Source organism: Amphiura filiformis, chromosome 9 (genome assembly GCF_039555335.1).
Source record: "Amphiura filiformis chromosome 9, Afil_fr2py, whole genome shotgun sequence".
Lineage (NCBI taxonomy): Eukaryota > Metazoa > Echinodermata > Ophiuroidea > Amphilepidida > Amphiuridae > Amphiura > Amphiura filiformis.
Genome location: NC_092636.1, coordinates 52,626,878 through 52,642,522, shown reverse-complemented (window position 1 = coordinate 52,642,522; position 15,645 = coordinate 52,626,878). Strand labels below are relative to the sequence as shown.

The 15,645-nt window shown below is 36.9% G+C and overlaps 1 protein-coding gene across 1 annotated transcript in view; it reads left to right on the top strand.

Moving 5' to 3' along the window:
• LOC140160146 (uncharacterized) overlaps positions 1 to 15,645 on the top strand; it is a 76,109-nt gene that overhangs the window by 49,552 nt on the left and 10,912 nt on the right. The window contains 12 exon segments of the mRNA XM_072183423.1: positions 2,244 to 2,350; positions 3,382 to 3,541; positions 4,253 to 4,410; positions 5,514 to 5,622; positions 5,829 to 6,005; positions 6,212 to 6,298; positions 7,293 to 7,557; positions 8,316 to 8,490; positions 10,424 to 10,634; positions 11,629 to 11,825; positions 12,555 to 12,699; positions 13,580 to 13,854. Coding sequence (XP_072039524.1) covers positions 2,244 to 2,350; positions 3,382 to 3,541; positions 4,253 to 4,410; positions 5,514 to 5,622; positions 5,829 to 6,005; positions 6,212 to 6,298; positions 7,293 to 7,557; positions 8,316 to 8,490; positions 10,424 to 10,634; positions 11,629 to 11,825; positions 12,555 to 12,699; positions 13,580 to 13,854 — 2,066 coding nt within the window.

The following is a 15,645-nucleotide window of genomic DNA, read 5'->3' as shown; positions in this document are numbered from 1 at the left end:
CCAACCCTACCTGAAGGATACTTTTTTCATCAGCATCGAGACACTAAATCAATCTGAAATGATGCAATCCCCATAGGAAAATACAACAATTTGAAATTTGGACACCAGAAACTTTACGTAAAAAGTCAAAAAGTGTCAATTGGTATACCCTGATACAGAAGTTATCAAACAGTGATAGTAATTTTTTTTCATATAAAATCGCTTTTCTGTAAAATGGATCGCCGCGCTGAAAAATGTTGCATGTAGTTGCTGTTTGTACAGTAATTCATTGTAGGTACCGTCAATGATGGTCACAGAATTTGGAAAAATACATTAATTTTTGTCCTACAGACATGGTTGACCCCTCATTTTTTAAGTTAAATAATCCCCTTTCTAAACAAAACAATTTCAATGTGAAATATCATACTTGAAAATTTGATCATACCTATCAAATGATTGCAAGTCACATAGGATAGTAATTTTCTGTGGAGGTGAATGCTTATAAAATTGCTGGCATATTTTTACATTTGTAGTTCAGAATTTTGAAATAAATGTTACAAAGATTGACAATTTTCTTTGTTTTGTATTTACTATATGTGACTCCTCGGCACAACTGAGCCCGGATGTCGCCAGTGCCACTATTGAGATATGCTCCATCGAACTTAACAATAAACAATAGGAAACAAAGGATTTATTGACTGTTTTATTGATTTTTCACTACTTAAATGTCAAGTACTATAGACATGATATACATCATTTTAAAGCTAATTTCAAGCAGAATATTTTGGTTGAATATCTCAAAAATGATGATTGGCGACTTCAGGGCTCAGTTGTGCCGAGGGGTCACATACGTGTACATCCATATCAAAACGATGCACTTGTCGGCTGCTACATGCGTCTCATTTCACATAATGGCCAGGAATAAATACCAGACTCATCTCAAGTGGAGGTCACTTCAAATCATCCCCAAATCACATGGTAAAGGAATGTTATCTGTATTCCTAAATCATGTGACTTGGGGATGATTTGAAGTGACCTCCACTTCAGATGAGTCTGGTATTTATTCTCAGTTAGCATGTGAAATGAGACGCATGTAGCAGCCGACAAGTGCATCCTTTTGATATGGATGTACACATATGGGGGTTTGACACACATGCATGGAATTGTCTCATTTCTCTCAAGTAATACATAGATTTTAATCCGGTAACTAAGTTTATTCAGCTTTTACTGTGCACATCAATAAAGTCCCAATTCAGGCATGTGTAAATTCACATAAGCGTGCGCCAGTCGCGCATTACGTAACTCACAACTCTGTCATAGCGGAAGTACTGTGCCCAACATTGTGCATGCCATTCTGTATCAATACTTGGTGTACGAGTCGTTATTTTTTTTTTGCCTTATATAAGCCGAGCAAATTGCAAATTTGGTTACTGTGTCCCTAAAGTGTGCATGTAAGCGTTTCATATGCATGCTTAATTACCGTGTATGCTTTGCAAAAGCCTTCTGGTGCATTGCTAGAAAAAGCATGACAAAAACCCTTTGTGCAAATCTTATGCCATTGTTGCGGATGTCACTGGGCAGATTGTTTGCTGGGTGAAGTAAAATCATTAATCCTCTCTGCAGTTTAAATGCAATAAATGATCAACCTCAAACCAACCTCAAATCAAACTTGGTAGGATTATGAAGTATGGTAAACTCATGTGCTGTATAATTTTGTTAGGCCCCCCCCCCCCAAAAAAAAGGTTTGTCTCAAAGCTTGGGCGCGCGTTTGTAAAATCGCACAATTTGACAAAAAAGAAATGCAGAAAAATTGGCGAAAATAAAGACTTTTTTCTCAAAATACCATGAAAAAAGTCGGGAATAAAAAAATAAAAAAATCGCATTTCGCATTGGTTTTTAAATTTCTCGTGAGCTTTGAGACAAACCACTTTTTTTTTTGTGCCTTATGTTATTTGCATATTTTTAAATATTAATGAGCTTATTTGCATATTTTACCTGAAATTCCATTAATTCACTCTACATGCAGTAGCCAGTTAGCTCGTTACGATGATGTTATATTAATTACTCCATTTGCATATTCTTTGAATTTACAAATCTTTGTTATACACATACCTTTGTTGTGGGGCCACCTTCATTACAAACCACATAATTCTAGTTGTGCATACGTTTGCAGAGAAAACCCTGTTTTGGGAGCAAGATGGTGGATCCGTGTAATGGTAAATATGGGAATAAGATTCATATTATATAATTTCTTTTCTTTTCAGTTAATGAGATTTATTTTGATAATGTGACCTCCGAAGGCAATGTTGATGTTGATGGTGACATTGACTCCATTGATGTGGGTGCAGAAGCAATTCATACTAACGTACCAGTAAGTGAAACTTTTCTTGGTCAGCAGCTGTGATTTAGTTTGTAAATTTCATTGGATGGACATCACTCGATAGACAGCTTTGGCCACGTCGTTGAGGAAGATGCTTGTCAAGGCGAGCACCAGCTGCACGTTGTAAGCGTACTTTGTAATATGCCACAGAGTACATGTACGCGCAACTGAATTGGAATTTTTAGAATAAGGGAAGTATCATGACGGCAACTTACATTGTATTTCTCCAAAAATAAAAATAGTTTTGGTTAACTGAAAAGAGCAAGGTATACCAACTTGATGTGGGGAAACAAAATACAGACTAGACAGTATGCAGAGGGGGACAAAAAAACTACAAAAGTAGGCATAGAAGTAGGTAAAGTTCGATAGCCAAAAATTACCAATTCCAATAGTTTTGGTTAATAAAATATTTAAATGACTAAGAATTTGATTCACTACTCAAAATATTGGACCTGCCTATCATATACACATGGTAAAGGATTGTAAAAACAATAGTTCATTCTCTCCTGTAATTTCATCAGTTCCTGGCTGTGTCACATTCATTCATTTCATTTCATTCGGCTGCGAAGCAGGCGACTACAAAGTTTCTCCATGTACTATGATCTGAAGCCAAAGTGGCAATGGCATCTGGCAGTAAAAGTTGTCAAAATCCCCAACAGTTTTTGCACATAAGACAAGTAGGATGTTCTTTGCCTTCCAGGTCTTCTTTTACCATGTAATGGGGTGTAGAGAGCATATCTTCTGCATGGTTCATCTTCCGGCATCCTCCGGATATGTCCCAGGAATCATAGTTGTCGTGATCTGACCGAGTTGATAAGAGGCACAGTGTTGGTGATGGTATAGACCCTTTCATTACTAACATGCGTCACAACAGTCCCATTGCCCATTATACATTGCTCGAATCAATGACAACAGGGCTGTAAATCTTTGTGGGTTTGGCATTATCCACTATAAATAACTAATATCATTTTCTTTTCATTATATACTAGTAATGCTTACTTGTTTGTTGCCTTTTTTCACAGAATCAAGTAATAACAGGGAAGAAAACGTTTACTTATACACTGTCCTTGTCAGCAAACGTAGAACCAGGAGCAGTATGTACAGTGGACATTGGTGATTTATCGGATACAACTGTATACAAGACCACAGAGCAAACAATAACGGGACACAAAATATTTGAAGGTAATATTTTCTATCCCACAATGCAACAGAAAAGGATAATTAATGGATCAACAATATACCCTATCTGCCATGCTCTGGCTGCCCCACCAATGTAGTGGGTGTAACATTAGTAGTAGACCTCTTGTTGCATTGTCACATAAACAGCTTGCTTAGGAATGCTTGGAATGTGTGCGAAGTACGCAAATAGCGAACTTGACATTCACAGGTGTACTATTAAAGCGTACATAGAGTATGTCATTAAAAAACATTTATATTTGGGGAAATAAAAATAAACATTTGTTAACATGAACATAATTTTCAGAAATCTACATGTCGACCTTTATTTGGGACACCTGGTATTTAAAAGAACTAGCTGTCACCCGTTTTTTGCATCATACCACCCTTGTGAGTTTTTATTGCGAACAATTTTACCAACTCCCAAATAAATTGATCAATTGTTTTATTTCTTGTTTGTTCATCCCCACCTCTTATTCTTTCCCCTGTTGTTGCTTCCTTCCTTCCTTCCTTCCTCCTTCCTTCCTTCCTTCCTTCCTTCCTTCCTTCCTTCCTTCCTTCCTTCCTTCCTTCCTTCCTTCCTTCCTTCCTTCCTTCTACCATTGCACTCATAAAGATTCAATGTGTATAATGATTCGGGTGCATGGTTATCATGGTTATATAGGTAATTGTTAATTGTGAGAAATTGCAGATATCATTTGGTTTTCTTTGTTACAGATGAAATGGTTCTCCAACAGGATCTCCATGTTGATGGTCTTGTAGATGGAGTCAACCTAACTCACACAGATATCAATGTCATGCGTAATGAGGATAGCTCAAACCTAGAGCAACGAGCCCTATTTAGTGCCGATATTGAAAATGTCCATGTTCTTGATGTAAGTTTTCATGTTCTTGATGGCTATTACAAAAGTTATTAATGTCCCAACTCAAAAATATTTTCAAATTGTGTTCCATTTAGATTAATTCCTGTATTAAGAATGCACTAAACATCTGTGTAGACTCATTCACAGGCCAGTTACAAGCAGTGGAGCATATGGAGGCTTGGTCTAATCCATTATTAAACATGCGGGGTCAATACTGTGCTATGTTGCATCTGTGAACACTTCTTCAGGCATCGAACTGATGGTGACTTAATAGACGACATGACACTGAAGACATTTCACCACCTGTCCCATACATTTGACAGTTGAAAGCGAAGTCCTCCTTTTGTTAATGGTGGGCTGCTCCTCATATGGCCACCTCCTTGTTGAGGAAGAGTAGTGGTAATTGTTCTGTGGTCTATTATGTCACCATCAGATGTCTGAAGAAACTTGCATCACATAGGGATCAATTGACTCAATAATCTACAGAACTAAGAAGCTTGTTTAGAAGAGTAACCCTTGACTGTATCCGTCCTGGATATTTACAGACATGATCTGCACCAAGGCAGTGACAGACATGCCAACTGTCCGTGACAGACCTGCCAACTATCCCTCATTTTGAGGAACTGTCCCTCATTTGGGGTTTGCCAAAGTGAAAAAGAGGGGCAGTCCTGCTTTCTGAAAATTTCAGTGATGGCAAATTTAAATGTAAAAACAGCAGAAAATGATGCAAATTTTGTCATAGCATTCTCTTTAGTCTATTGTGATTATTTCAGACCTGTAAAACATTCTGAAGTCTTTGAATTTGTTGGTACCTGGTTTGTGTACATGTACAAGGTTTTGGTCTCAATGTCCCTCTTTCTGACTTCGTAGGTTGGAAGGTCTGCAGTGATTGTGGAGGATGTGAATTGATTCTGAAATCCACCAAAACTAACAGTGCTGTGGTGTTTATGAAATGACGATATATGTGTATATAGATAAGTTTCCGATTTTGTGTGGCAGTTTATGCAACCATTGTATTCTGAAAGATCTGCTTGGTGAAAACATCACAATGTAACATTACGCAAGATTCCAATCACTGGGATAATGGAAGTTAATTTGTCTTGTGATCCTTATAGGTTGTTTACTACAATGGAACTCTAGATGGGGTAGACCTCATTCAGCTTAATCAGACCTATCTCAGTCTAACCAGGGATCAAAACATTAGTGCATCCAAGACATTTGAAGGTAAGATTGCATAATGTTTTCAATCATCTATTTGATATTATTATTACGGACATGAAACCCAGGGTACCAACCCATATCATGGAAATGTGTTAAATTTATGATATTATTATTAAATATTCCTGCACTTGCATAGTTTTCTATAATTATAGTAAGCCCTTTGTTTTGTTATACAACTTTTGACTTGCATATTTTGGCAACATTCACAGGTACAGTACAAATTGCAAGCAATGGTTCCCTAAATGGAGATGACATTACGCTAGATGGTGATGGCTTCATCAATGATATAGATCTGGAAGATTTCGTTGCTGCAGCACTTATGAGTGGTGTAATTGGTCAGACTGTAAATGGAGTAAAGACGTTTGGTACAAATCTCACCATTGAGGGTAAGTATTTTAATTATGCGTTCTCTGTTGCCTGCCTAAGTAGGCTTCATCAATCTAGAAGATGGAGCACTTATGAGTGGTGTAATTGGTCAGACTGTAAATGGAGTAAAGACGTTTGGTACAAATCTCACCATTGAGGGTAAGTATTTTAACTCTGTGTCCTCTGTTGCCGGCCCGAGTAATCTTCATCAATGGTATAAGTCTAGATTTTGTTGCTGGAGCACTTATGAGTGGTGTAATTGGGCAGACTGTAAATGGAGTGAAAACATTTGGTACAAATCTCACCATTGAGGGTAAGTATTTTGATTCTATGTCCTCTGTTGCCAGCCCGAGTAATCTTCATCAATGGTACGAGTCTAGATTTTGTTGCTGGAGCACTTATGAGTGGTGTAAATTGGCCAGACTGAATGGAGTGAAAACATTTGCTTCAAATCTCACCATTGAGAGCAAGTAATGAAAGGCTGCATTGTCTGGGCTCAATGGTTGATAGCCCTTCAATATTTGTACCAGAATTTCTATACTTTCAGAAAGTATGGACTACTTAATTATTGGGCACATCCTTTCTTGCCGCTTTGGTAATTTGACAAAGCCATCCAACTTTTACCAACAGACACACATACCAAAACACTGCACTGTAATACATGCAATTATGCGTAACTAACTTGATTAAATATCCGAATCAACCGACATTTTTGAATTCAGCTTTTTCTGTGGATATCTATTGAACCATATAAATTAGGTTATCCACTTCGCTCATGTGTGACTTCCTGGTTCCCATAGTATTCCTCATTCAAACCAATTCAATGAACGACCTCGGGGTTACTTGCATGACTTTGGGAGGCTATTTTGAAAAAAGCATGGTTGCCCATGCAGGTGGTACTTTTGAAAGTCGTAAACAAGGTATAGCAGTCGCTGATAGGATATGCAGCTTATAGAACACGGATAACCTCTATTACCTGAAATGAGGATGCCAGAGTCATGAAATGTATAAATTGATATTTTAAATTAGGCCGTTTTGGAATATATTTTAGGCCATTTTGGAATATTTTGCCCAAGTCACCTCACCACCCACTCAACAATCCCCTCCCCACCCCCACTGCACAAAGCCTGGCTAAGCTAATGCATCACACTTGAAGACTCATTGTATTTTCCTGCACTTGTCTTACTTGTACAAAAAACAACCGAGCATAACAAGCATGAATCAGTTAAACGCAGCCAGGCATTTCTTTTTTATTTCCATCATTGCTTCAAAATAAGTAATTTGTCTATTCATTGTTCTACATTCAGGAGATGTTCAGGTTGATGGTCTTTTGGATAACATTGATATATCTGGTAACATGATGAGGACAGATAAGGCCAGTACAGTGACAGGAAGTAAGAGATTCATAGGAGGTCTTATGGAAGTGGATGAAAATATCCTCATGGGGGATGATATACTAGTTGATGGCGTGGATCTCTCAGAATGGGAGAAATATTCAACGTTTATCATTAATGACTTTGTTATAAACAGTTCAGTTTCAATTGGAGAAGTAAACTTGGAACAAGATCTCATGTGAGTATAATTACTTAAGTTTCCGCCTTATATAAACCGAACAAACTTTAGTGTACAAATATTGACTGCTCTGGAGACTTTGGCTAATTTCCCCAATTGTAGACCCACAGTCTCCAGTCTTTTACCATTTCCTGAATAAACCGACAATATTTGTTTTATATAATGTATGTCACAACCTCAAAAAGTAAGATGATCTGATCTGATCACTGAGGTCCCGATGTTAAGCATTGCAAGAATTTCCCAAAAGAAAGTGATTGTTGATGACATCATCTATCAATAGTCACTTTTTATGTGAACTTTTTGCTCCATGGCAATGAAATTTGGTATTATCCACCAATCAAAAAGGGCAGATATTAACTAAATTGAATCTAAAACTGAGAATTTGCAATAAATGCTCTATCCTTCCCTTATCTATCTAATACAAAAAGAAAATGACAAGGGTACAGTGTTTATGTGATCCTAGAGAAATACCATGAAAATAATCATCCATATGAGGTTACAAGTCAACTTTCATTACATACTGACCGACCCTCATACTTATGTACTCCATTACTCCAGAATTTACTCCATTACTCCAGAATTTACTCCAGAATTTACTCCATTACTCCATAATTTACTCCATTACTCCATAATTTACTCCCATTACTCCATAATTTTATGACATCACAGGTGGTATAATATGAGATTGCTAATAAAACTTTATTTGAAATATCTGACAACAATTGTGTAATTTATTTTTCAACATTTTGTTTATGTAGTGTGAATGGCCTAATTGATGATATTAACCTAAATCTTGCAAGCGTCTTGGCAACCATTGAGAACCAGACAGTGACAGGCCATAAAACTTTTTCAAGTAATGTAATTAGTCAGAGAGATCTTGACCTGGTTGGATACATCAACAGCATAGATGTACAGGAACTTTTATCTGACACGGTACGTGGAAATGTTTATTAATATTATTAATTTTGAAATGCTCCTCTATATGAATGCAAATAGTCTAAATCTAGACCCCAGTGGGTACTCTATATACCTTGCACTATGGGTAAGTGCCGCCCTCAACCCCCCCCTTTTTTCAAGCTCTTCTCCATTCCGGAGACTCTTCTCCATTCTGGAGACTCTTCTTCAGTTCTGGAGACTCCCATTGAAAGTCCATGTGAAGTTTCTTTATTCTAATCGTCCCATGTTGCCAGATCATTAATTTTGAAATGTTCCTCCATATGGTTGCATAGTTTAATCTAGAGACTTCTTCCAACTCTTCTTTAGTTCTGGAGACCCCCCCCCCTCATTTGCGGCCAATGTGAAGTTCCCAGAGACTGTTTGCTAAATATCTGCAAATACCATAAAATTGGCTTTAAATATGATCTTCAAGCAATTCTTTTTGGATGTTTTGGCCAAAAAAGTAACTGAACAAAGCCTCATGTTAATTCCGGAGACCACTGGAGCTTAAGAAACTTGTGCAATAATTATGAGCCCTGGGGAGGGTAAAATTGGGGGGAAGCAATTTTTGGCCAGCCGAGAGGAGGGTAAGCAATTTTTGGCACGCATTCATGGGCCGCCTTTTAAATAAAACGCTCTAAAAAGCCTTGGGAAAACAGTACGGCAACGCTTTAATATGCAAATTTTCCTGCTTGCTGCGCTCGCAACATTTATATAGGCCATTTAAGGTTTCCAAATTGGGATCCCAAAAATGGGGGTGGCAAAGAATTTTGGCAGGCCGAGAGGGGGGGGGCAAGCGATTTTGGCAGGCCGAGAGGGGGGGGAAGCAATTTTTGGTGAGCCGTTCGAAAATTTTATAATTATTGCACAGCCCCTAAGTAGTTAATGCCAATACTCCAAAATACTGTATTTCACTTTATATACCTGGATGCCCTAATTAATATGAAATGGGATAAATGTTTTTGTTGCTGAACAAATGTTAAAATGTCTCCTTCATTGTCAGCATTTTTAAAAGAAACATCTCAAAATTGATTTTGTTTCTTTCCACTGGATATTGTGTAGCACTTGCATATTGTAAAGCACTTTGTTCTAGATGTACTTATGCTATATCAAATATGATGTGAAAGTTCTATTAAGATTCTGAAAATTGTGCATTTATACAGCTCCTTTCAAATGTATCAAAATATTTCCCCAAGCATTTTGTAAAAAGTTGAGCAAGTGTTTTATTGAAGTATGAATTATATAGAAGTAGAAAAATAAACACAATTTAACAAAAATTGTTGGCATCAAAGTGGTTTGACCTTAATAAATATATAAACTGGCTTCAAAAAGAAACTTATAATTTTTCACAAGGTCCTATCATAAATTCCTGTCCATAAAAATGAATAAAAATTACACACAGAATTACTTCAATACTCTACTTAAACGCATGTCAGTAACCAAGCAGTTGTCCAACTGACACAACAGTAAAATGCACCGACACTGAACAGCTTCTGGGACCACATTCACAGGCGATTAATTGGAACCCAGCAAAAGAAGCCTGTGAGAATGCGTTTAAGATCCGTACACAGGCGATTATTTCCAAAGAGTAAGTGGAATAGTATGGAACGGGGGTGCTTCTGCTTTTCACACTTTCTTCAAGAAACTGGTCTTGTTCCACACTATTCCATTTACTCACAGATTTCTTGTGTTGGGTGCCAATTATTGGGCTGTGAATGTGTTCCAGGAAGCTGTTCCATGTCAGTGCATTTTGCTGTTGTGTCAGTTGGACAACTGTTTGGTTACTGACTAGTGTTTAGAGTAGAGTATTGAAGTAATCTTATGTTCAATTTTTGTTCATTTTTATGGACAGGAATTTAAGATATGACCTTGTGAAAAAATTTTGAGGCCAGTTTACTTACACATTTTTATCTTTTGCTTTTCACTGCAGCTATTGATGTCCAGACCGCAATCCATAGATGGGACGTACACTATTTTACAAAAAGCCATCTTTGGAAACTTGTTCTCTCTGGCGCTAATTAATGGAGTAAACATGCCAGATTTCTATGATCAGATTTATACTTACCCAAATTTTGAAACACTCAATGCCAGTTTGGACCAAAACTATGAACTTCTTGGTGACATAGTAGATGTTCAGGAAAGTAAGTTTGCAACACAAGTTCAATGTGACTATGGGTAGATCAGTGGAGGGAGAGAAAGTCTGTCTTTTCAAAAAGCAGTAAAGTTAGCTCAATCGATAAGGCATTCAACTATGATGCGAGAGGTTGTGGGTTCAAACCCTAGCAGTGGTTTAGTAACCTCTCATGGAAAAATTGTTCCCTTGGACAAGGAAATTCCTGCAAATTGTCTCGTTGTAACTTGTGCGATACTCGGGGAGCCGATCCTGGCTGCGAAGGTCAATTGTGGAATGTCTAGGGTGTACACTTCTAAGCAGCAAAGTCCTTGAGTTGTTGTTTAATGGTTTATGGAATGATGTGGGGCCGTAGTGGTCAGTGAAAACCTGTGGAGTGTGCGGAGGCTTGTGGATAACCATGTAGGCATTGTGCCTGTGCGTAGCATACTATTATATAATTGCACTGTTTTTTCAAACTCCATTTGATGTTCCAAAGTAATAATTTCTTGAAAGCGAAAACATAATCACCAAATGCATTTTCCCTCAAATATTTTGTCCAAATATAAAAATGCAATTTTTTTGTTAACGAATATTGAATATACATGTGACATGTATTCTCCACAGCAAATATGACGTTCATACTTTATTTACTTTCCAAGTTATAGCAGTTTTAATAATTGGTAAAAAAAAGTTTTAACAAAATCACAAACTGCATTTTTCAACCCAAATATCTCGGCCCAAATCACTTTTCAGAAATGCATCAGGGTAAAATGAATAGATCAGAGTGTGTAAATACATGTTAACACCATAAGATTCTTTGTCCATAAATGTTGGATGAAAACTTCTAAATCAATTAATGGCCTCTAATCTCTAAATTTAAATCACAGGACTTGTTGTTCCTGCTATAGGCCTATGTATTATGCATTAAATGTTGAAATGGCATATGATAAGGGATTGATTTATCTGGGTTTTGGGATGTCTTGCAGGGCACAAAAGTTGTAACCTTTTTCCTTTTTATTCAGATGTGGAAGCGATCTTCCAACACATCGCATCTCTCCAGGATGTAGTGACCATTGGCTTGGGTCAGTGGCATGGTGTTGAATATGACGGATCAAATTACCTGATTGAAGCCAAGGAAACCGAGGTATCATCAGATGGATGTGTAGACTCCAGAATATACAAATGGAATGAAACTGTACAGAATTATGAATTGGAAACCGTAAGTTTAGAAAAGGGTATTTAATTTTTTTGCCATGTTGATGTTTCAAAGCCCAGGGTTATTGTGCACTTCCTACACACTTGTGTCTCTCCACCCACAATCCTGTGCAAATGTGTTGGGACACTTCAAATTTGTATGGTCCTATGACGTCAATTACAAGAAAAGTGGTCAATAATACAATGTTTTCAAAGTGGACGATTTTGTGCATCAATCCTCCCACTCCAAGCAATGTTGGGGTATACATTGTACATATATAGTACAATCATATGCCACTCCATTCAGCACTCAACATTGTTATAGGGGATCCGGGATGTGTAAAATGCATAAAGTGGCCCATCATTTTCATGCATGATTGTAGGTGTACACAGTGGTACCAGCATATCTAGTGCTGGGAAGGTAAAACTGACTATGGTTGTGCAGGAGTGGTGAACCTCCTGCAAGTTAATTCAGAGAGTCTGGGCTAAACACCAAGTGATGGGCACTTTGATGACCTATATGAGCATAATTGCTCCAGCAAAACCTGTACCTCTATAGGTTTATTCCTCTATCCTGCTGAATGTATAGTATAATGAGCATTACCAAAGGTGATTGAAGAATAGATGCATATGCAGCAACTTGGCAACCGTGAAAACTTAATTTACCAAGTTGGTACATACACTCTAGATTGCTTTTTCATAACCAAGTTAGTAAACACACTCAGATTAGATTTTTTCCTATATTTATTTATAGACATTGGAGCCAATCATGGCTACTGCAGTTGATACGTTCATAGATGATGGCAGACTATTTATGGTGGTCAGTAGTCTTACTGATGACAGCGGATCTTCCTGTTTTACCAATAAGTGGACGCTCGCTCCAGACTCGCAACCACAAGGTATGTAGTTTTGCTACGGACTTTAGTAATATACATACATATTTACTTTGCCTTCTGTCCACTTCAAAAAAGGGGCACCATGATTTGGAGAGTACTGGTGCAATATTCAGACAATTCTTTTAGAATCTTTAATGAAAAGGATTTTCAGCGATTCTGTGAGAACATGAAATAATTTGGAAATTATGACCAGATTTACTTTTTCGCAATAGCAGGCATGAGAGTGACTTCACTTGAAAAAATCTGAAGTAGAACAAAAAAGCTGAAAATAACTAAAAATGCGTACATTTGAGCAGTCAAAAAAGCTGAATCGGCTGAAAAATCACATGCCTGTAATAGTAAAAAATTTCAGCTTGACTCTATAGAAAATTGATATTTCTTTACAGTGCACCACCAATCACCAAGAAAACCTTTATGTGACCAGGAGTCGATGTATAACTTTCGGTTCAAAATATACAGGTTTTGACACATGATGGTGCTCTTCAAAATATTGGAAATAATTTGAAAGCTTCTTTTGATCTAGAGTCGTGTCTATACTTAAGTAGAGATATTCTAGCTTCATGAAAAAGTGTCTTATTTTGTCTTTAATTCATGGCTTTTGGCTTATCAACTGGCAGACTATGTAGGCACAATGTTACTAATAAAGGTGCATAAAACTGAATTTGGATGATTTATTGGAATGAGTCAATTGCTGAATGGGCCTTTATAAATATCTAGACTGTGGTAATTGGATGATGCAAGATGGCTACCAACCATATGACATGCCCTATTAGTGGAAGGCAAAGCTATCCTAAATTGCAACATCTACAATTACCAGGGAAAGTTGCTGGCAAATATAAACTCCTGTCAAAACACCAATGTGTAACTTTCATTTCTTGTGCAGCTTCCCTTCCTGGAGCTTACGCTGGCAGTGTCCTTGCAACAATCCTGGTCAAAGACAGTGTCTCCTCAGATTGGTATGTCTTCCAACATCTACCATGCATTTACCCAACTGATGTGGAGGTTTTTGTGAATCCGCAGACACAAGATCAGTGTATAGCTATAACTAATGTGAGAACTGCATCTTACAACAGTCGACTCAATGTGTACATCTACTGTGGAGATTCTTCTGTGGGATTTACCTTTTGGAAGGCTGTACCATCAGTGGGTGGTGTGAAAGTAAGTTATTTGGTTGCCAACAAATTTCAGCCCAAATTGCAGGTGAAATAATCAAAAACTGGCCTAATTTTTGTCTTAACCATCGGTTTCTATGGGAAAGCAAATTACCGGAAGTCATGGGAGCCAATGTTTAAGTCGCCCAATTGTTTCTTGTTGTGATTTTTGAATTTTGGGCTACAAATTTGCAGGTTTGGCAACCCTGTATATAGATGTTTGCATTTTTTACACTTTTACAATGTTCTAGGATTAACCTGGCAATGATAGGACCTTCTCTCAACCAGTTTCTACATTTTTAATGGTCTTTTATGCATCCTAAAATGTTTTTATAGCGAATCACATAATTATAAACACCTGGACCATTAATGTCATTTGGTATATAAATTTTACCTCACAATGTCAATTTGTGAGGTACACTGTATGTAGTACCAAATGCGTGTAGGGGTGTGTGTGTGTTTAGTGAGTCGGTGTTTGCCTGCCCTTTTCTAAATCGTGGACTTAACTGTAAATGAGCACTTGCCTGCATGCCAAATGCCTTTTGTCTGCTGTGGTCTGCTATTGTGCATTAAATCTACCCACCGCTGTTCATAATAATATATAATAATAATAATCTTTCTTTATTGAGGGTAATTCCACTTCAGTGTCAAGCACTGCTTTCCAAGCAGGCCCTCATACAATTATAAATAATGTAAAGTACATAAATTGATAAACGGTAAATACACATGATAAATCAAAAGCATAATATTGGTTACATATGGCAAAGATTATATAAAATACAAACTAAAGTTAAGATGTTCTTATAAAAGTACAATTTATAAGGGAATAGAAATACAAGTTATTTAGCAGAAATATTTGTTTGCACTTTAAATTGATACAAAGACATATTATTTAATTCTTTATGGATTTGAGGTGCAATTCCATTCCAAGTATTAGCAGCTCTGACATGGAATGTACGCTTGCCTGAATTTGAATTACATTTTGGTACAACCAAAGTGTTTGATGTATGATTCCTGGTAATATGCATATGACTATCATGAACAAATTCAAATTGAGATGATAGATAAGATGGCCCTATATTTCTTAAACACTTAAAAACTAAAACGAGAAGATGATTTTGCCATCTATCATTTAGTTTTAACCACTTTAGTGCACTCATTAAGTTACTTATTGGTGTTCTAATATCTGCAGATAAAATTGTCCTGGCTAGCTGATTTTGTAACACTTGCAGCCTTGTTTGAAATTCACTAGAAAAATTACTCCATACAGAACTTCCATAATCAAATTGAGGCATAACAAGTGCATTTGATAACATAACAATGGTTTGACGAGGCAGGAAGTATTTAACACGCCTAATGACACCAATTTTTTAGAAACATTTTTACATAAATAATCTACATGAGCTGACCAAGAAAGTTTAGAATCAAGTTTTACTCCAAGATATTTAAACTCATGAACTCGCTCAATAATAAAACTACCCTCATATGTTAGATTTATATCATTAAACTTTTCAAGCATGTGGTTGGTACCAAAGATCATAAACTTGGTCTTATCAACATTTAAAGTAAGTTTGTTTATGTGAAACCAATTTGCTACACTGTGAAGACTTGACTCTAGTTTAGCTTGCATTTCCAAAACATTCTTTCCTTTACACATTAAACTTGTATCATCTGCATACATAATGGTTTTACAGTTAACAGCATTAGGCATACAATTTACAAAAATAATAAATAACAAAGGACCCAAGATTGATCCTTGCGGAATTCCAATATTTACATTTTCAAAATCAGATAAAGA